The sequence below is a fragment of the Pteronotus mesoamericanus genome, unplaced genomic scaffold (genome assembly GCF_021234165.1).
Source record: "Pteronotus mesoamericanus isolate MK-2021 breed Mesoamerican mustached bat unplaced genomic scaffold, CSHL_Meso_final contig_82, whole genome shotgun sequence".
Taxonomy (NCBI): domain Eukaryota; kingdom Metazoa; phylum Chordata; class Mammalia; order Chiroptera; family Mormoopidae; genus Pteronotus; species Pteronotus mesoamericanus.
The window spans coordinates 29,842,308-29,863,542 of record NW_026555265.1 but is presented as its reverse complement, the minus strand read 5'-3'; the positions used below and the strand labels follow the sequence as shown (position 1 = coordinate 29,863,542).

At 34.8% G+C, this 21,235-nt stretch overlaps 1 protein-coding gene and 1 long non-coding RNA gene across 2 annotated transcripts in view; one reads left to right on the top strand and one right to left on the bottom strand.

The window, feature by feature from the left end:
• LOC129079954 (uncharacterized) overlaps window positions 1–9,766 on the top strand; it is a 36,072-nt gene extending 26,306 nt beyond the window's left edge. Inside the window, exon 3 of the long non-coding RNA XR_008530117.1 lies at window positions 8,905–9,766. This is a non-coding gene — a long non-coding RNA (uncharacterized LOC129079954). The remainder of the gene's footprint in view (window positions 1–8,904) is intronic.
• The window catches only part of ZNF654 (zinc finger protein 654), an 83,191-nt gene that overhangs the window by 19,688 nt on the left and 42,268 nt on the right, over window positions 1–21,235 (bottom strand). The window contains exon 3 of the mRNA XM_054585239.1: window positions 13,800–13,881. Coding sequence (XP_054441214.1) covers window positions 13,800–13,881 — 82 coding nt within the window. The remainder of the gene's footprint in view (window positions 1–13,799; window positions 13,882–21,235) is intronic.

The following is a 21,235-nucleotide window of genomic DNA, read 5'->3' as shown; positions in this document are numbered from 1 at the left end:
AAAACACAAGAAATAAGGTGAGCTGGAGACTAGCCCTTGAATCACTGGTGAGCTTTAGCAATGCTGCTGAGTACTCAGACATCCCACCTTTCTAGCTGTGTTAGGGTAAGGGAGTCACCAATCATATACCCATTAACACTGAGAGACCTAGAACTGGACTTAGGGCGAAGTCAAGATATGGTGAAACAGGTCTATTGCTAATTTCCTAAACTTGGCTGAAAATAAGAAACACGTGGAGGTTTTGTTAAATAATAAATCCCAGGCCCCAGTTCAAACCTACTGACTCAAAATTTCTAGTGGAAAGCTCTGATGATCTATCTGTTAATCTAACAAGTCTTACTCCAGTCAATTTTGGCATACTTTTTTGATTGCCACTCCTACAGTTAGTGTGTACTTTCATAAATATTCATACTATAAGTTATATTTTATATTCCCATCAATATTTCCATTAAAAATTAGTAAGTTAGCCTAAGTTCATTTTTCTAAGATAAAAATTATACATATGAATTTTGTTTTGTGTGTGTGTACAGTTCTTGAGTCAAGTACACCATAGTTTGGAGACCACTTTTATGAGAAATAGCTTTGGAAAGGAAATAAAGATTAAATAAACATTTCATTTTGTTCTATTTAAAAAGGTACAGGATTAAAGAGAACAAATAAGTTGGTATCTTTTGGCTCCACCTTCCTTAAATAGTATAGTGGATTTTTTGTATGATACTAGATCTAAAAGCCTTCAAAGTAAAAAAGGAAACACTGAAATCACTGTAGAATTCACAGCTTATCTTTCTTAGAGTATATATATATACATACTGTGGTCTTTATTCTTTTTAAGCATGTTTATTTAATTAAAGATTTGGACCTGTATATTAACTTAAGCCTTTACTAACTTACCTGTCTGCTGTCATTGATACCCACTGCACTATGCTAAATAGAGGGGTAGGCAAAAGTAGGTATATAGTTGTTCATATAGAAAAAGACAATAATTATTAAGTAATACAAGAATAAACTGTATCTTACACTCAAAATTGTAAACCTACTTTTGCCCACTATGTGTAATTCCCTCAGAAATTTCCACTCAACCTTATGTCATTGTCATTGCCTCAATCTTGTTTTGGAATCAATGTGGCATGGGCTTAATGTTTTCTTTTACAAGATTTTTTCCCCCTGAGCTTGTTGCCACTTTGCTGAACTTTAATTGGCCAGCAGAACATGGCTGTGAAGCTGCAGATCAGAGTTGTAGCCATTCTGCACACTTGATCTGAATCCTTTGCCAGCTTACCACAGGATGAAAGTCTTAACGCTCCAACTTCACATTTAAGGGCCTCTGGATTTACCTACCTACTCATTCAGCTGTTACACATCATGAAGTCTTTTCTGTAGTCAGGTCCCTTCCACATCGCTCAAATTCATCTTCTACTTTCTTGCCTTTGCTTTTTCTCATGTCATGGTCTTTTTCCTGCAATTTCATGTAAACCTATCTAAACCTTTCTTTAAACTTATCTAAACCTTCCTGTAAACCTAATTAAATCCTTTCCTGTCTTTTTCACAGTCTCATTTTACCCTGAGAAGCCTCCACTAGCTGCCTCAATCAATAATAAATTTAATTCCTTCTCCTGCAGAATTGAAAATCTCTACCAGTCCACTTTTATGGTATTTATCATAAAAGAGAAAGACTTTCCTTTATTTAGTGTTAACATCTTACTTCCTAGGTAGTTAAAAGCTTCTTCACACAGAATCAGGAAAGGAAAGGCGAACCAAAGAAGATATATTCTCAATAATAACTTTTTAAATAAAAACAGGGTTTTATGGAAATATGCATAAGTGGAAGCACTATGTAATATCTGTCTTATTTTAACAAAATATGGGTTTCAGTGTAAAATTATAGAATACCACAGTTCACTCATAAGCAAGTTACTGTAACAAAGTAAAGCAAAAACATAAAAAGTCTTTAATTTGGTTAATTTTATAAAAACAGAGGCTTCAAAATACACTAAAATATTTATAATACTTTGAATTGAGATGAGAACGATCATGATTATCTTTTATTATCACTTTCACTAGTTATCTTATGACAAAGCACTTCAAAAGTTGTGAAATGAAAAGATGTGATGCAGTTTTCTTTACAAAAAGAAAATTATCACAAACTTGCTGTTGTTTTCTGTGGTTAAGTTCCTGAGGAGTATTCACCCAAGAAAAAATAAACACTCTTGAGTTTTGCACATATAAAATGAAGACAGAATAACAATGAAATAGTTACTGCTTTTCAAAAGGAAGTTCTTATGAAGAAAATCATTTAAATGAATGTTTAGAAGTGTTTGCGTCATTATGTGACTATTGCCAAAAATCAATGTTATCTGCAGTCCTGACTGGTGTGGCTCAGGTGGCTGAGTGCCCTTCTGCAAAGTGAAGGGTTGGTGTTTCGATTCCTGCTCAGGGCACATGCCTAGGCTGCAGGTTTGGTCTCTGGTAGTCGGGGCATGTATGAATGGCAACTGATCAATGTTTTCCTCTCACATCAGTGTTTCTTTCCCTCACTTTCTCCCTCCCTTCCCTGTTCCCTAAAAAGAAATAAAATCTTTAAAAAAAAAAAATCAGTGTCACCTATAAAGCTTTTATCTATGCCATTAGAAAACCTAAACTAAAATTCTCTATTGAAAAATCTTTCAACTGGATCATTTTCAATTTATTTGTTAAAAATGGTTAGTATTCAAGAAAACACTGACCAGGAACAATAAAAATTATTACTCAAATTTCAACAAAACCCTAAAAATTTGGTGAAAGGCATTTAAAACTGAGGATCATAATTATAAATGAAATTTTTTCCATGTGGATCAACCAAAGGTATCTTTTTCACCTATTTGATAGCTATTAAAACCAAGTGTCAAAGTAAACTAAGCTTAAAATCAGACTTCAAGTTATTATATGACCAAGTGTTAACAATTTTTCAAAAATAAAGCATATTCAGTCACACTGGTGTCATTAAAGTTTTTACATTGTTAAATATTTTATTTTTATCCTTTTAAAATGTATTTTTTCATAATGTATAGTATTAGTACTATATATTATTTATTATAAATAATAAATATACACATATTGGGAATATGTGCTCAAACTATTTACAAAAAAAAAAACCCTAGATGGGTAAGATATCAAAAGTCTGGAATCTCCTGGTTTTAGGTATTATTTGTATCTATATCTGTGTTTGGAATCAGATATAAAACTCATCTTCTTCTGTTGATCCTAATGTAATGTCATTCTTTTTAAACATCTCCTGATCTGCTCCTTCCTTGCCACTCCTACAGGCCTTCATCATAGTGCTATCACTCAGATAACCGCAATAAAATTTCTACTTCCACCCTCTCTCTAATAAGGCAGTTTTTAGAAGGTTTTAAAAAGTTGGACTATGAGCCCGACTATGAAGCATTTAAGCTAGGAGTATAAATAAAACACTTATTGCCCTGGCTGGTGTGGCTCAGTGGATTGAGCACTGGCCTGTGAACCTAAGGGTCACCAGTTCTATCCCCAGTGCAGGGTACACATGCCTGGGTTGCAGACCAGGTCTCCAGTAGGGGGCACGCGAGTGAAACCACACATTGATGTTTCCCTCTCTTTCTCCTTCCCTTCCCTTCTCTAAAATAAAAAAAATAAATAAATCTTTTAAAAAAGAACCATTTATTTATACCTACTTTTCTGACATATACATTATTGCTAACACATGGTTATTACATTATTTCATATAACAGATTAGGGAATACTGGAGAGAATGCTGGATTGAGAGGAAGACCCAGGTCCTTGTTCTGCTTCTAGAAACCTCAACCCCACTGGAGCTTAATTTTCTGGTGTGAAAACAAAGGAAATTGTTTTCACAATATGGATTAAACAATTTCTAAAGTGATTCCCAGTCCAAAATTATAAAAATGCACAAATACCTATAAATGACACATATTTGATTTTTAAAAATAACTAGAATCATGTACTTACTGAACTATTTAATATATCCCTTATGTAACTGTTGAAAAAATGAATATTTAAATTATGTAACTGGTTATCTATTTAATAAACAATTATATTTTATACATTTTTTAAAAACTTAGATAATAAATGTTTCTTAAATTAGCAATCAGAGTTTTATCTGAGGAGGAAGCTAATCATAAATACTGTAAAACCTCAAGTAAGAACATAATCAAATTAAAAAATTCATTGGTGGCTGCCATGCTAATGAAAGATCCTTCCATTAACATTTTTAAATAAGTAATGAAATAATATGGCCAATAGAGAAGTGCAATTGTTATAGTTTTAATCTGTAAAACACACCCTGAAGCAAGAATTAAGGTGTATGCAAGACTTGGGCACAGATTCCTACACAAAGAAATAAATACAAAATCTGATTCATCAGAAAGAGCACAGGAATCAGTCAAGGGAACAGGTCATGGTACTGGCTGTGCTACTAATTGGGCAAGTTACTTTTCAATGAATATTGCTGAATAGATGAATGAATCAATCTCTCTGGTCCTCAATTTCATCATTTATTAAAAAATTAGATTGCCCTCTACAGTTCTTGAAAGCTAAATTTTCTATGACCTAATATTTTAACTGGGAAAATATAAACTACTCCAAGCACAGCATGCTTATAATTCTACTTAGTATGTATCAATATTAGGACACTCTACAAAATCAGCTTTCAGTGAACATGAAAGCCTCACTAATCCTGATATGCTTTCAGAGCTAGTTTCAAAGTGTTATTCCTATCACTGATTTTGAAGGCACTTATATGCCTGCTCCTGACAGCAGAAGACTGCAAGATGCTCAGAATGTAAGATCTTTATGATCGGACACTGCGGTATGGAGTAACTATTAATGCACACTGATGTGGAGTACACTCTTTTACATGTTCCATGTGTCACTAACCTTTCCTGAAATATAGAACTTATTGATGTTGACAGTCCTATCTTTTGGAGGCTTGCTTTTGGTCCCTTGAGCTTGTTTGAACATGTTTCAAGTTAATTTATTATATAGTATTTTAAGCTTGAAATAACCCAGGCTCTTGTGTCTCTTCAAAATGATTATAAAACCTCAACAAAAGAACTGAAGTAAGGTGTTTCCTTCTCCAAAAAATTATTTTAAAAAATACAGAGAAAGTGAAAATATTTCTGAGGTTATGATATACAAGAATTATTTTGCCAAAATACCAGTTTGGGCAAGGGAAACAAAGGAAAAATTAAACAAATGGGACTATATAAAATTTAAAAAGCTTCTGCACAGCAAAAGAAACCATCAACAAAATGAAAAGGGAACACACAGTATGGAAGAACATATTTGCCAATGACACATTGGACAAGGGTTTAATCTCCAAAATATAGAAAGAACTTATATGACTCAACACCAGGAAGACAAACAATCCAATTTAAAAAATGAGCAAAGGACCTAAACAGACCAAAGAAGACATAGAGATGGCCAATGGATATGAAAAAATGCTCAACATCACTAATCATCAGAGAGATGAAAATTAAAACTATAGTGAGGTATCACCTCATACCTGCCAGAATGGCTGTCATCAATAAATCAATAAACAAGAAGTACTGGTGAGGATGTGGATAAGAGGGAACCCTAGCACACTGCTGGTGGGAATGCAGTCTGGTGCAGCCAGTATGGAAAACAGTGTGGTGTTTCCTCAAAATGTTAAAAATGGAACTGATATCTGACCCAATGATTCCCCTTCTGGGTCACCAATCAGAAAGAATATATGCACCCCTATTTTCTTAGAAGCATTATTTACATTAGCCAAGATCTGGAAACAGCCCAAGTGCCCATCAGTAGATGAGTGGATTAAAAAGCTGTGGTACATTTACACAATGGAATACCACGTGGCTATCAAAAGGAAGGAACTCTTACCCTTTGCAACAGCATGGGTGGACCTGGCGATGATTATGCTAAGCGAAATAAGCCAATAAGACAAAGGCAAATACCATATGATTTCATTTATATGTAGACTCTAATGAACAAAATAAACTGACAAACAAAATAGGACCAGAGGCACGGACACATGGAGCAGACTGACAGATCTCAGGGGATAGGCGAAGGGGAGGAGAGGAAGCGGGGGTGGGGGCGGGGGGGGTATTTGACTGTAAGAGATTAGCCAAAGAACATATATGTATACCCCATGGACACAGACAACAATATGGTGAAGGCTTGGGGCTGGTGGGGGCGGGGCACAGGGCTGGGTAGAGGTGGGCAAAGAGTGGGGGAATGGGGCATCTGAAATAGTGTCAACAATAAATAATAAATAAAAATAATTTAAGAAGATAAATGCCAGTAGAAAAAATATCAAAGCTTTACCTATTTCAACACAATATTTGTCAAAGGAATAAGATCTTTACAAAATGATTTCAGAACCTGAAGCTTTAATTTTAACACCAATCCATTTTACTCCTACTACTATATATGTAGCATACTTGTCAAGTACGTTTCTTTCATAATTATTTTCCATTACACTTTTCTCAGTTAAGCAGACTTCAATTCTCTTTTTTCTGCACACTGTCAAAGCAGAATCCACAAGTAAATATTTGATGGTTTTACCCTATGAATGTATTCACTGATTTCTCTCCATCTCATTGTACATAGGAGTAACCAATGAACTATAAGGTAAACAGTTTTAGACAATATGCCTCATTGTTTCTTCTCTTGTAGAGTTCAGCAAGATGATGCATCTCTAAAAGAATTTTTAAAAATGAAAGAAATGGCTAGATATCAGATAGAAGTTCTGTGGATTTATTCATCCTTTATTTGTTTTTGCAAACATAAATACTAAGGGACTGAGACTAGCAAGTGTTGGAGACACAGGTATGAGCCAGTCTCTGCCCACCTCTCTAGCAGCACAGTTGGAAAGACTAACACTAAAGATAGAATGTAGAGGGATTTGTGTTTTGAATAAAAGTGGAAAAATTTACGGGAGAAAAGCCCTATACAGTCAAAATGATGTTCAGTAGAGACAAGAGCGAGCTACTATCAGAAAATATGGAAACACAATTTTGAAACTCCTACTCACAAAATGTCTTGCTATTAAGCTGATATGGTTGTAGTATCATACATATCCTGGCTTTAAAAGCCAGGACTACCTTGGTGTTTTTGAATACCAAGATTAGGACTTTGCCAAATTAAGTCTCTGACCAACTTATTCCCAGAAGTCTAGCCAGAGGATATGGTCCAGAAGGTTTTATTATTAAGTCAATAGTTCTAAATTTCTTCATATTAGCTAAAAATAATAAAATCGGGGAGGTGTGCAGGTTTATAATGCCAGTGAATATACACTATAACACTTAGGGGAGGATCAACACTTACTCCTGTGAAACAGGATGGGAACAATTTATTTAACCTCCTCTCTTGTGCTGGTTCTTTTGATTATGTTATGCTGTCCTCCTATGATGTTACAGAAATAGAATAGCCTTGGGCTTCCTCCTATTTGGAAGGTTATATCCCCTACCTGCTCTCACTTCCTTCGCCAACTCACCTAAAGAACAAGCAGATTAAAAAAAACAACTGGGTAGAATCCCAGGAAAGAAAGCTTAACTAAGGCTTACTTCCAATCTTAGAAAAGATTTTTCTGACTTCTACACTGACCGCATGGGATAGGGATAGATTTTTCTCTGAGGTCAGGGCAGGCTCATTAACACGTCTACAGAGCTGTAAGCAGTAAGATTTCTAGATTACTGGTTGGCATTTTGCAGGCTACTCTAAAGTCTCTCTTCTTTTTCTAAATTAAAAAAAACAAAAAACAACAAAAAACAACTGCATAACATCCATTTTTCTCTTGACTGAGAAAAGTAGTACATGTTCTTGGTTTAAAAAAATAAAAACTGGAAAGCTACGAATATAGGCTCACGAATCTAACAATCACTGGGCATTAGTACTTGGACATTCCAAATTTACTTCAAACTCTGTGTCTAAAATAGAATTTACCTTCTTTCTATATCTTGCTCTTCTGACTATAATCCGCATCCACTTAAGGAATGGCCCTACCCTGTGTGGTTACTTCAGTTTAGATATCCAATAATATACTTGATTCTTCTCTATCTTTCTTAGCCCTATCCAATCAAAACCATAATCTGAGATTTTAGTTCCAAATTACTGCTTTTATTTAAAACTTATATTTTCCAAATATTTTTGACATTAATAGAATTGTTATAATAGTCATATTAACAATAATCTAATTTTAACTTGTGTCCTCAGGTCAATCCTATTTCTGTTATTCTATAACAACTCTATTAGCAAATTCTTTGTTTTGATCATTTCTAAATCAGCTGTCATATTTCTTTGTTTTCCTGAAAGACATGCAGTTGGTTTGTTTTCCAAGTATTTAAACTATTATTTCTGTTGTCCTCTCTCATAAACTGTAGGGCTTGGCAGCTGTATTAAAGTTACTTTTCTTCTCTTGAAAAACTCCTTAGACAGTATCTAGTTATGCTGCCATTTGTTATAAAAGTCATTGTCAGCCTGAATATATTTTTTCCTTTGTTGAAATCTTAATTGTTCTACATGAGTTCTGCATTGGTAGAAGTTTCCTTTACCCTAAAACTTGAAAACTACTACAAGAAATGGCTGCACATAACTTTGAATTGAAAATTAATTTTTAGAGACCACATCCTTCATTGATTTGGTTTTTCCTGGAACTAATCTGCTATTGATTGCCTTTACTACACTTTAAATTCAGTAGTTTCATCTCTATACAATATTTTACCTCCATATATTCTCTGAGGTTGTCCCTTCTTTACAATTTCACTTCCAGTTTCAATGGAAGATACCCTGAAGTAAATTACAGAAGACCATAACTGATTCTTTTTTAACTGTCTTATCTTACCATGTAATTGATGGCAAATGGTGTTATTCTCTTTATTCATCTTTATCTAGAACATCTAGAACAGAGAGCTGTTTTACTAATGGAAAGTCTCCAACCAATCCTCCAAGCTCAAACCAAGAGAGAAGGAAGAAGTTTTAATTTTTTAGATCAATGGCCTATGAAGCAGTAAGGAGGAATCTACAACGAAGACAACCACTCCTTTGTAAGACTTTCTTATACCTCAGGGTATTGGGACACACTACCTTTGGTCTGGGTTATACCTTCATTTGCTCAATAGAAGGAACACTCTCATGCAGAGCCATATATCCCATTTTTAATGCAGGTGTAACAGTCATATCAGGATTCCTGTTTCATGGGCTCTGTTGCACACTCAGTACACTTTCAACAAGCACCAAGAACTCTCTTCCTCCCTGGCTACTTGAAGATCAGCCACCATCATGAACAACACAGTATCTATCCAGGGATCAGGTAGTTCATGACCAACAGACTACTTTAGTGGAAACAAATGGCCGCTGACATTCTCCACCCTGGGAAAGAAACAGTACATAAGACAGAGTTCAGGGAAAAAAAAATTAGCTAAATTATATAAGACCACACCAGACGTCATCTTTGTATTTGGATTCAGAACTCACTTCGGTGGTGGCAAGACCACTGGCTTTGGCATAATTTATGATTTCAAAGAAAAATGAACCCAAACATATACTTGCAAGACATGGCCTGTATGATAAGACAACAACCTCAAGAAAAGAATGAAAGGACCATAAAAGAGAATAAAGAAAGTTAAGGGGGCTGCAAAGGCCAGTGTTGGTGCTGACACAAATGAGCTGGAGGTTGGATGAAAAAAGGAGTAAAGATTCTTTAGTGACTTTATCTGCGGTGACTGTGCCAATTTTTTATGAAAGCATTAATAAAATGAGAACTTAAAAAAAAAAGAAGGCACACACCAAATGCCCCCCCCCCATCTACTATTTCCTCCAGCCCCAGTTATTACAAGCTGGTGGTAGTAGGCAGAGAGCATTACTAGATAACACTGAATGTCTCACTCCTCTTTCTCTTTCTTTCAAATCTCCCTATTTACTTTCATTCAGTTAATCAAATATTGTTTGCGCAAGTGGTTTGACATCAATTGGTTGCCACTTGTATACATCCCAACCATCCCACCGGGGGACCAAACCTGCAACGCTGGCAAGTACTCTGACCAGAAATTGAACCAGCGACCTTTTGCTTTGCAGGCCAACGCCCAGTTGAGCCAACACCAGTCAGGGCAGGTTTGCCCAAGTTCCTGATAGAGGTCTTTGTCTTAGTTTCTAGCATTCATAAGGATTTTTTTCCCCCTTATTTTATATTATTTTTTGCCATTCCATTGGAAATCTAGAAAATTTAATTAATGAGGTTTGGAGACCTAGACTCACCAATAAACTAATTAAAAATAATAATGAGGTAGGTGCAGCATATAAGAAATGTGTTACCCTGGCCAGGTGGCTCAGTTGGTTGAAACACTGTCATGTATACCAAAAGGTTAAGAGTTCAATCCCTGTCTGGGGCACGTATTGGAGAAAACCGATCAATATTTCTCATACACTGATGTTTCTCTCTCTCCCTCCCTCCCTCTCTCCTTTCCTCTCTCTCTAAAATCAATAAACATCTTCAGGTGAGGATTAAAAAAATAAATGTGTGAACTTCCTGTGTTGAAGTAAAGAAAAATTGTTGGAAACTAAGGGGTAAGAAAGCAGACTTTTAAAAGCCAGTAAATGGAACATTTGGCTTTAAGAATAAAGTTTTCTCTTGAAAAGCCATAGGAAAAATTATAGTCAGTGTATAAGACTTAAAAATTTCTATTTGAACAGCTTAGGTTTTAAGAGATCAGAAATTCATAGAAAAACAAAATAAGCTTAATTAAGGGCTAGGTTTTGATATTATTGTGAAGACAGATAAGCCCAGATAGTATGACATCAGAGAGCCCATACCCTGCACCAGACAGGTTATAAGGCCTACCTTAAGCCTTAAGCCTTAAGCCAGATCTTTTGCTAAGAATGATGCCAGGCTGATGACCCTATGCTGCAAGTATTATAATGTCCCCATTTTACAAATGAAGAAAACAGAAATTGCCGAAGATGACAGGGGGGCAAACTCACAGTTGGAATACAGGTGTGGAGGGTGGACACAAAAGGAATAATTAACTCAAATTCAGCAAAGAATATTAGTCCATTGCTGACTCAGTCTGGTCCAGGGACCAGCACTACAGGCATCACCTCAGAGCTTATTAGAAATGCAGATTTTCAGGCCCCACCCCAGAAATATTGAGCCATAATCTGCATTTTAACAACATTCCCCAGATACATGGTAGAGGAGAAAGAGCACAATCTTAAGCTGGTATGAATATGTATGAAAGATGGACAGAAAGAAACCACTTGGGGAAACAGTTTATACTAGCAATATAAAAATTTAAAAGTTTTCAAAAGATGACATTGGGGTTGCTATTGGATTACTAAAGGTCAGTCAAAAACCTGGAGAATTCACAAAACTTAGTAAATACAAAATTTTAGGGTGATGTACATGATGGACTACATGTTAAACCTTCCTGGGGCTGTTAAGGGCACAGGTCTGAGAAGCACAGGCAGCCAAGAGCTCAGTTTAGAAAATGGAGGATTTTACCCGGAGAATTCTCCAGGTAAAGCTAAATGGGAACAAAAGGTGAAGTCTCTCCTATGGGGTGGAGTCAAAGGCTTGAGAAAATGCAGAGTAGGAAAAAGCCACAGCAACAAAATGGCAGAAATGGCAAATAAATTTTTTTTAAAAGCACAAACACACATACACACACACACCCTGCCCCCCCCTAAAAAGAAGCAGCAGGCTTTAGAATTTGAGCAGGATATAGAAAGGGTACAAAAACCATAAACTCTCCCTTGAGGAAATGATTATATTGATAACTGAATGGAAACACTGCTCACCAAAAAAATAAATAAAGAATATATTCCTTCAAAGTGTTAAGATTTCACCCCTTTACAACAGAAGTCAGATACTGTCTCTCATCTACTTTACAGACACTTCATTGGTTCCCACTGTCAAAGTTCAGCCACCATCTCCATGAGGGACTCTCCCTGATGACTCATTTAAAGCTGAAATTTCCTCCCCAACACTACTATGCTAGCACTCCCTACCTCCCCGGCCTCCTTCATTTTTCTCCAAGTCATCTGTCTCACTCTAAAATACTCTTAATTTTTAATTTTGGTTTACTGTCTTTCTGTTTCCACATTAAAATCAAACTCCGCAATAGCAAGGTTTTTCTGTTTTTGTTTACTACTGTTTGTCCCAGAGCTCAGTACCTAGTACATAGTGAGAACACAATAAATATTTGCTGAGTAAAAGTTAAGGAATGGATTGCCAAGAGCACAAGTTTCAAAGGAAAAAATGAATGGAAAATTAGTAAGTTTTAAGTACTTGAATATAGGCTTAATTAAGCTCCATGACGACAGGTATTTTTACCTCTTTTGCTGAATGTAGGAATGAAGAAGGTAAAATGTTCAATATAGCATTCTTAATTTCACTGATTGTAACATGCATTTTTAAATATTTGTACCACTCTAAAATCAGAATATTTTATATATTCACTGATATTTTAGAATCCATGTCAGCCTGATAATAGTCATGATGTAGTTGTAATTCTGCTTGAATGGACATTCAAAGAGCACAGACACTTGCAAAAGGGTATACAGTGACTCAGAATAAAATCTAAGACTAGCAGAGCACTTTTTTAATTCTTAGGAACCAAACATGTGGGATGGGTGTAGAGCAACTGATCTAAGTTAACAACTTCTCTGAGGCAGGTCAAAAGTTGGCTACACAGAACCATAAAGCCAGCTTAAGCTTTTAAAAAAGCCAAATACCAATGGCTTTTATAGTTTTTATTATTTTAGAAAATGCTATTTGACCAACACTTTTGATGTCACTGAAGGCAAAATGGTATTAAAAATCAGGCATTGATAGCTGAGTGGAAAAGCAAATCTAGACTCAGATTCTGAATGTGAAGAAGTTTTAGATATACTTGACACAATTAAGTTTGCTTATAATTTTTCTATTTTGTGTATGCACTAGAGTGACTGATCATTAAAAAAATTTATTCATTATAAAAGTTTGCTTTCAATGAACATGAAATAAAAATTCTAGGTGAAAGAGAGCACTGCATGACTCTTCCTAAAGGTGGACAGAAATAATCTGACCATCAGCCTTTCTTTTTAACACCATAGGAATAAATGTAAGATGCATTGTGTAAACACTTTGCCCCTAGGGGGAGCTCAAAGCACATCTTCCTTTATTCCACCCCAGAGAAGTGCTGATGAGATAATGCTAAGGTAAGGACACATCAGTGAGCCCAAGTACTACTAGGTATTTCTTCATATATAAATGGTAAAAAAAAAAAAAAAAAATCAATGTGCTTGCCATCTACAAGAGAGGTCTTGGATATTTTTTATTCTCTTCTTTCATAGAATGCGCAAAAAATATCTGCCTTCTATCTTACTGAGGCTATTGAGAAAATATATAACAAAAATCAGGGTAAAGCCAAGGGGGGAAGCTCATGGAACAGACAGCCTGAGTCCAGTCTAGGTAAGGGCCAAGCTGTACATGGGACTTTGAAGCCAAAGCCTGTAGCAATAAAAAAATGAGCATATGTCCAGGATGTGCTTAGGAATCTATAAGGGTGGTGACAGTAGGCTCTGGTATAACAAATGTAGAATTGGAATCCTATTCATAAACTGCTTAGAAATACAGCTAAAGGTTCATTTTAAGAAACATTCTTTCCCCACCAGTATAACAGGATCCTAAGCTTTGCCATATCAGTTAAATATAAAAATTACAAACAATAAATAACCAATAAACTATTTTTTACGGGAAGCATAAAGGTCTGCTAAATATAGACAAAATGTGCAGTACTAAATTGTTTTACCTGAAATGATCCAAGAATATCCTTTAAGGGTTCTTCGTAAAACTCATCTCTTCCAAAGAACAGCAGCAACTCAAAGAAACTCCTAGGAAGAATAAGTGAATGGTAACTTTCATTGCTTCTTTGACTTTTTTGCCCCAATTTAAAAGTATCTAAAGAGATAACAGTTATGTATTATCAGGTATCTAGTTTTAAAATAGTTGGTTTTGAAACATATTGATCATTTAGGATTCATGTTACATATGAAAAATTTAATAGAAGTAAAAATGTAATAGAAATGTCTTCAAGGAAAATACAAAGAAATGCACTTAAGTTCTAGAACTACAGAATGCGTAATTACATTATTCATGCCTACTAGATCCACAGTGCCAAAAAAAAAAAAAAGAAAAAGACAAAACACTGCAACAGGATACCAGGTGGCCAAAATTTGGCTACACATGTGAAGATGATATAAAATGGGCACACAATCCTAGTATAATGGACCCTGGAAAAAATTCAAAATTTATTTTTTTCAGAGGGTTTTAAGTGATGGACAAATTGACATAAAAATATATTAGATACCATGAAACCCTCTGCCAACATTTATATTATAGCAATATCACCAATTATTTATCAAGTTAATGACACATGGATCCTCAAACTCTAGGCTTACCTTAATGTCATTATCCCACTTACAAAAGACTGCCCCAAATCCTCATTTTTAAGTGAGTTATTTGGAAAATATTTTTACTAAGTATTTTTATGTGCCTTTAATAATTCATTAGTTTGTACAGGAAGAAATAAGACTTATTTCCTAATCATGAGCATAGAAAACTATAAAATTATTATATATTACTCAGCAATCCTAAATGACAAATCCTTCAAACTCTTGAAACATAGACGATACTCAATGAGAAATAGCTGAAGTTGTATTTTTATGAATACTTTTTACCTTTAAGTCATTAAAAAAGACTGAAAATTTTAATGTAAACATAACTATAAGGCTGTATCATTTTAAAAATTATATAAAAGGTCTAAGCATTATACAAGGATTACAAAGACCATTCTAAATACAGCATAGCAAATATACCCCATGAACTGATATTTTTATAAATTTAACTATTTTTAAATGTCAACAGACAAAAGCCATAAAAGCAGTTAAAAGCAAAATGATACACTGGGAAAGAATCTTTGCTGATTTCCTTAATTAAAAAGCTTATACAAGTAATTCTTTAAAAAGTCAAAAACCCAGTAGAAAACTGGGAGAAAAGACTACTTCACAGAAAAGAAATGCAGGTGGATTTTTTTTCAAATTGGAAAAGATGTTTTATTTTACTCAAATAAGTAAAACTTTATGAAGATAAAATACAATTTTTCCTTTATATTTATAAAAATTAAAATGTTGATAGATTCTCTGATGGCTCTAATGTGACAAAATAGACTGATGTTGGAGGGATGATAAATGGTACTATCGCTTTTAAGGGCAATACAGTAATGGTCCCCACGATTTTAAATGCACACATATCACAACTTAGCAACTCTACTTACAGCAGTTTATTCCTCCAAATATATACACATAAGTTCAAAGATGTATATGCAAGGATAGGTATCCACAGATGGTTTGTAGCAGCAAAAAAATGGAAACATACTAAATGTCTACACCAGCGTACATATATACAATGAAATATAATGCAAATGTTAGTCAAAATGTCAATTAAGAAGATACATCTATATGAATAGATAAGGAAAAAATTTCAAGATACTGTTAAACAAAGATGCAGAAATATATTCATTACATTATCATTTGTAGAAAGGGAGGGAGGGAGTAGAGGGCACGTGTACACCAAATGCATATTGTCAGACTGTCTAGAGGGCTATGCAACAAATTGATAAAAAATAGTTGCCTTTACACGGGAGAAACAGAAACTAGAGGTCAGGGATGAAAAGGAGAATTATTTTTCATTAATAAGTCTTTTGCAATTATTTATTTTACTATCAATAAGCATGAGAAAAGCCCCATTAAGGTACCTCTGGAATCTTCTCCATCCCTATTAATAAAGCATTAATTCACATCTATTTCATCTTGCAATTTCTAATAGGCCTTCCTATCTCCAGTTTTGCTATTCCACACTTACCTAAAACCCACTGTTAGCCACTGTTATGCCACTGTTATCTTCCTAAAACATAATGATCTCACTACTTTCAGACTTTATAAACCGCTGTTTGGATTGTACCATCTAAGACAAAGACCTTAAGCTCACACATTTGTTTTGTTTAGATAAAATGTTACTTTAAAATATTTTAGTAAGTTGCAAATATTTAAAAACTGATGTTTCAGATCTAGATTCTTTGAGCTCTTGAAAAACAGGAACTCCTGTAACACGGCGCTTGCATCTCTCCATGGCAAATAAGGTGAGAGGCTACAGGGCACAAACCTTTCCAATTTGCCAGTCTCCATTCACCCCTTCAACACTGTGCCTGCTTGGCTTATTTATTACCTATATCGCCTTCCAATTCTATTTAGGTATTTGAGATCATTTATCTAGAGCAGGTAATTCAAATTTCTTATCATGATAAAAAACCTCTATGTCTGATCCAAAACTGCTCTTACACATACAGTTTTTACCACAAATTCTATGCTCTCCAAACACTGCAACTTTGTCATTCTCTAAAACTCTCATGCTCTTAAGGTTTTTAGATCTGTTGCTTCCTCAAGACCTATTTATACACTTTCAACAGGAACTTGACCTAAAATTGCCTTCCTTCTTTCTAGACAAATAAATGGTTGAGTCTTCTATACTATCACAGTACTAAACTTTGCATCTATCTATATTATAACATGTTGAAATATGGAAGTGTTAAATTTGCACTAAATAGAAGGGAGTAGGGCTGCATCGTTATGTTGAATAGATAGTACTGACTAGTCAGGCAATTACAGTGGGTATCTGTACTCGTTGTACTAACGGGGAGTGCCAAAACTAGTAAGTAATGGAACCTCTGAGACTGACACTGAGGCGTCAACTGCTGTTTCATCGCCATGAGAGAGGTGTGCCAAGCAGCATAACGCTTTTTTCTCCTCAAAATGTCACAAGCACAGGGATTGACAAGTTTTGAAGCCAAAGAGTACCAAGGTATGACTGTAACTGTATTGAACTGCAGAAGGGAGAGACACAGAGTTAGTAGTAGAAATTAGATGAGCTATGACACTAAATTTAGAGATGAGTATGCAGACCAACATGACCTTGTAGAGAAACAAAATATGCAGAATTGTATGTCTGCATTATGTGAACATGAAAGGGGAGCCAACGTTTTTTTTCCAAAAGAGAAATCTGTGCATGCCCCACTATCAGTTACCTCAATAGCAAGGCCCAACTCCATGATAATTACATTAAAGTGAGAAAAAGACACATTCAAAATAAGCAAAGAATAAACAAACACAAAACAACATGGTCTACCTAGCTCTTGTCTTAGGGTAAGATTCAAGTAAGTCGATAAGTATTTATGCAGTAGTGAAATCACTAGGGGGAAAAGAACCCCTAGATTATAACATAGAGGTAGAAACTTCCTCTTTAATACCTGTTGTTTTTCCTACTGACTAGTAATGTAAAGGATCAACTACATGTTTAGAAATCAAGTTGCCTAGAACTCATGGAAAAAAACTGTACAAGGTACAGGGTAAACGGGTCCAAAATAGAACAAAGTATAACAGGACCCGAAAATATACACAGCAGTCTAGCACTAGGCTGGCAAACTACTGCCCACATGCCAAATCTGGCCCAAGGAAAGCTTGTTGTGTATAATCAAGAAATAAGAATAGTTAGGCATATTTAAATTGTTTTTAAAAATCAGGAGAGCCCTGGCCAATGTGGCTCAGTTGGCTGGAACATTGTCCTATACACTGAAAGGTCACAGGTTCAATTTCCAGTCAGGGCATATACCCAGGTTGCGGGTTTGAGGACACATACGAGAAGGCAACCAATCTGTGTTTCTTGCTCACATTGATGTCATTCTCCCTCTCCCCGTTCCTCTCTCTTCTAAAAGCAATGAAAAAAAAAATGTCCTTGGGTAAGGATTAAAAAAAAAAATTCAGGAGAATACTTTGTGACAAGTAAAAATTACATAAAATTCAAATATCATTATCAAGAAATATGGTATTACTGGAATATACCATATCCATCTACTTACATATTAACCATGGCTGCTTTCACACCACAATGACAGAACTGAGTAGTGCCAACGGAGACCTTATGGGTCAAACCTAAAATATCTGGCCCTTTCTAGAGCCACATTAGGTTTGAATCTCAGCTCCAGCACTCACTTGTTATATAATCCTAGGTAAGTCACTCAATATCTCTATACCTTCGTTTCATTATTTATAAAATAGAAACAATAATAGTAGCTACCTCCTGTAAAGAACTTAGAACAATCCCTGGTAGTGCTATAGATGTTTGCTAAAAATAATATAGTACTACTACTATTTTGATTATTAACACTACCATCCTAGTTTCCTTCAGCAACCTAAGGGAACACTGTATTTTCACACATTTGTTGTTCTCCATTGTGCATGTGTCAATTTTGTTGAAATATAAGACATTAATTTTTCTTCATTTAAATTTATATAAATTATGGCGATTTTTAAGATATCTGGCTGAAATCATCAAAATGTTTCTAAAAGATGTATTATTGTATAATGTTAATATAAGTTTTTAATGTTGAATGTTTAAAATGTTTGTATAATATATTTTTAATGTTTAATCTGTAATAATTTATACATTAATCAATTTATTATGTCTTAATCCAAACTATAAGTAATCTATAGTCCATTTACCTAAATTAATTATTCAAAATAGAATTACCTAAACAAAATGATTTATATAAAAGCATAAGTTATTTGTAGTGGTACAAATACATTATTCATGGTGTGCTTTCTGAATTTAAATAAAACACACATATAATCATACTTAACTTTCATCGATCAGTATATTCCTATTCGTTATGAAAGCTTACATAACTAGAGTACCACTAGAGTCCCTATTTATGAAACAACTACATTCTGTCACTGGGATACCTGGAAGTCAGACTATATCTTCCCATACGTTACAAATAGTAATAAGGTGGCAGATTTCCTTAAAATACACAGACACATGATTGGTAGTTATTATCAGAATTACTATTTTCTTTTGGGTCTCTGCAGCATATAACTATTGATAATTTTCACAATAAAGTACAAGAAAGTGGATTTATGCATTTATCTACAATAATAACATACCACTAAATTATGATGTTTAGCTATCTAAAAACAAGAAACCCAGTTACCTATAAAGTGCAATATAGAAAGACAAAGAAATGGAAAAAATAAGCAAGAATTAGAGACATGGAGAATGGAATGTACAAATGTAACATCTTTAATCATGTTGCCACAAAAAGAGAGAGCAAGAGAGGTTGGCGGGGGGCGGGGAGAATGAGACAAAGACAAATCCTGGGTAAGAATTTTCAAAATTGATGCAAGATACCAATCCACAGATCCTGGGAGCCCAAGAAATCCCAATAAAGATTAAAAATAAATCCACACCTAGCTAATCACTTACTGTGATTACTAGTTTACTACTATAAAATACCAAAAACGAAGAGCAATGTATAAAACAACCAGAGAAAAATACAGACTGTTTATAAGGAAACATGAAATTAAATTAGCAAGAAGGTGTAAGACACAAAAATACATAAAGTTATATGCCCTCACCAGGTGGCTCAGTTGGTTGGACCTTTGTTCTAGACACCAAAAGGTGGCAGGCCCATTCCCAGTCAGGACACATACCCAGTCAGGGAGCATACGGCGAGCAACCAATTGATGTTTCTCTGTCTTCTCTTCCCCTGCCCCTCAAAGTTAACAAACATATCCTTGGGTGAGGATTTAAAATATATATGTATGTTTTATATAGTCTATAAAATTTGACAGCATGAAGTTGTAATTACAACTAAGCTTAGCTTTAAAAAATATGTAACAAAAAAACATGACACCAAAAGCATATAAGTCAGAATGAGAAGCTTCAGTATTGGTGTCCCAGCGTCCTTAGACTGCAAGAATGTGAAATGCATGTAAAGTACACACTTCAATGAGTTAAACAGTAAATGCTCCCTAACTAATTTATAAATTTAAATAAAGTAAAAGTTCCTTCAATTTTTCCTGAAGATACAAAGTTAATTACAAAGATGAGTATCTAGGAAAACCATGAAACAGCAACAGCAATTGAAGAAAGGACTAGCCAATACTAAAACATTTTGTAAAGCCTCTATAATTGAATCTAAGCATTGTATTGGCACATGAACAAATAGCCTAATAAAATCACATGCAAAAATAAACTAATTGCATGTGAAAAGTAAGTATATGACAAAAGTAGCATCAATAGGGGGACAGCTGACTTCCCATTGAATGGCCAAATGTTAAAGGACAGAACTGATTCACTCCAGCTTCCACATATAAGAAAAATTTCAAAATGAATCAAAAACTTCAATATAAAAAATTAAGTTATTCAAATGCCAGAAAAAAAAATCTCATATAACTTATAGAGAAGTTCCTTACCCAAGATTCAAAATTCACAAGCAACAGAATAATAACACTTGAAAAAAATGTATATTTGCAACTTATATCACTGGAAGGAGTTCAAAATGTACCCAATATATCAAAAGCTTATAAAAATTGAGAAGAAAAACTTTGACTTACTGAAAGTGTAAGTCAAAGGCTTGAGATATACATAGGCAGCTCATGTAAAATGAAATACTAATGGACTTCAGGGATATGCCAAAAGATGTTCAACTCCACTCACAATAAGAAAAATACAAATTAAAAGTCTGACAACACAAAACTGCAGGGGAAGGAGGTAAGGCCTCACTTTGTGGGTGAGAATGCAAAATGGTACAAGCTATATACACTAGAGGGAACTTCTGGACTCCTCAGCAAAATTATCTATCTATTCATTCATCCTTTGATGAAGATTCTAGAAACCTTCCTCACACCTACTGGAAAAAAATTCAAAAAAGATATATGCAAAAGGAAATTAATCACAGCACTGTTGGTGCTATGAAAAATGATTGAAACAGCTTCCTGTCAAGATCGAGAAATAGGTAACACACTTTGCCTCCTTGCAAAACTGTAACAAAAATTACAACTAGGTTACAAAACATATATCAACCACACTCATCGGAAAATGGAATTATATAGAAGTCCAACAATCAAGGATTTAAAGACCTCACATTCATCCAGATGGGAAGGAGAGGTGGAGACACAGAGAGTAACAATGAGGTGGTGAGGCGCTAAGAGGCATGCAGACGTGGAGTGGCATAGAGAGGGTACCACATTCACATGTGGTGGATAAAAAATGGGAGCGATACCTCAGGAGCAAGAGATCCCAGCACTACACCAGACCACCCAGCCCAGGGTTGCAGCACCAAGAAGCTAAGCC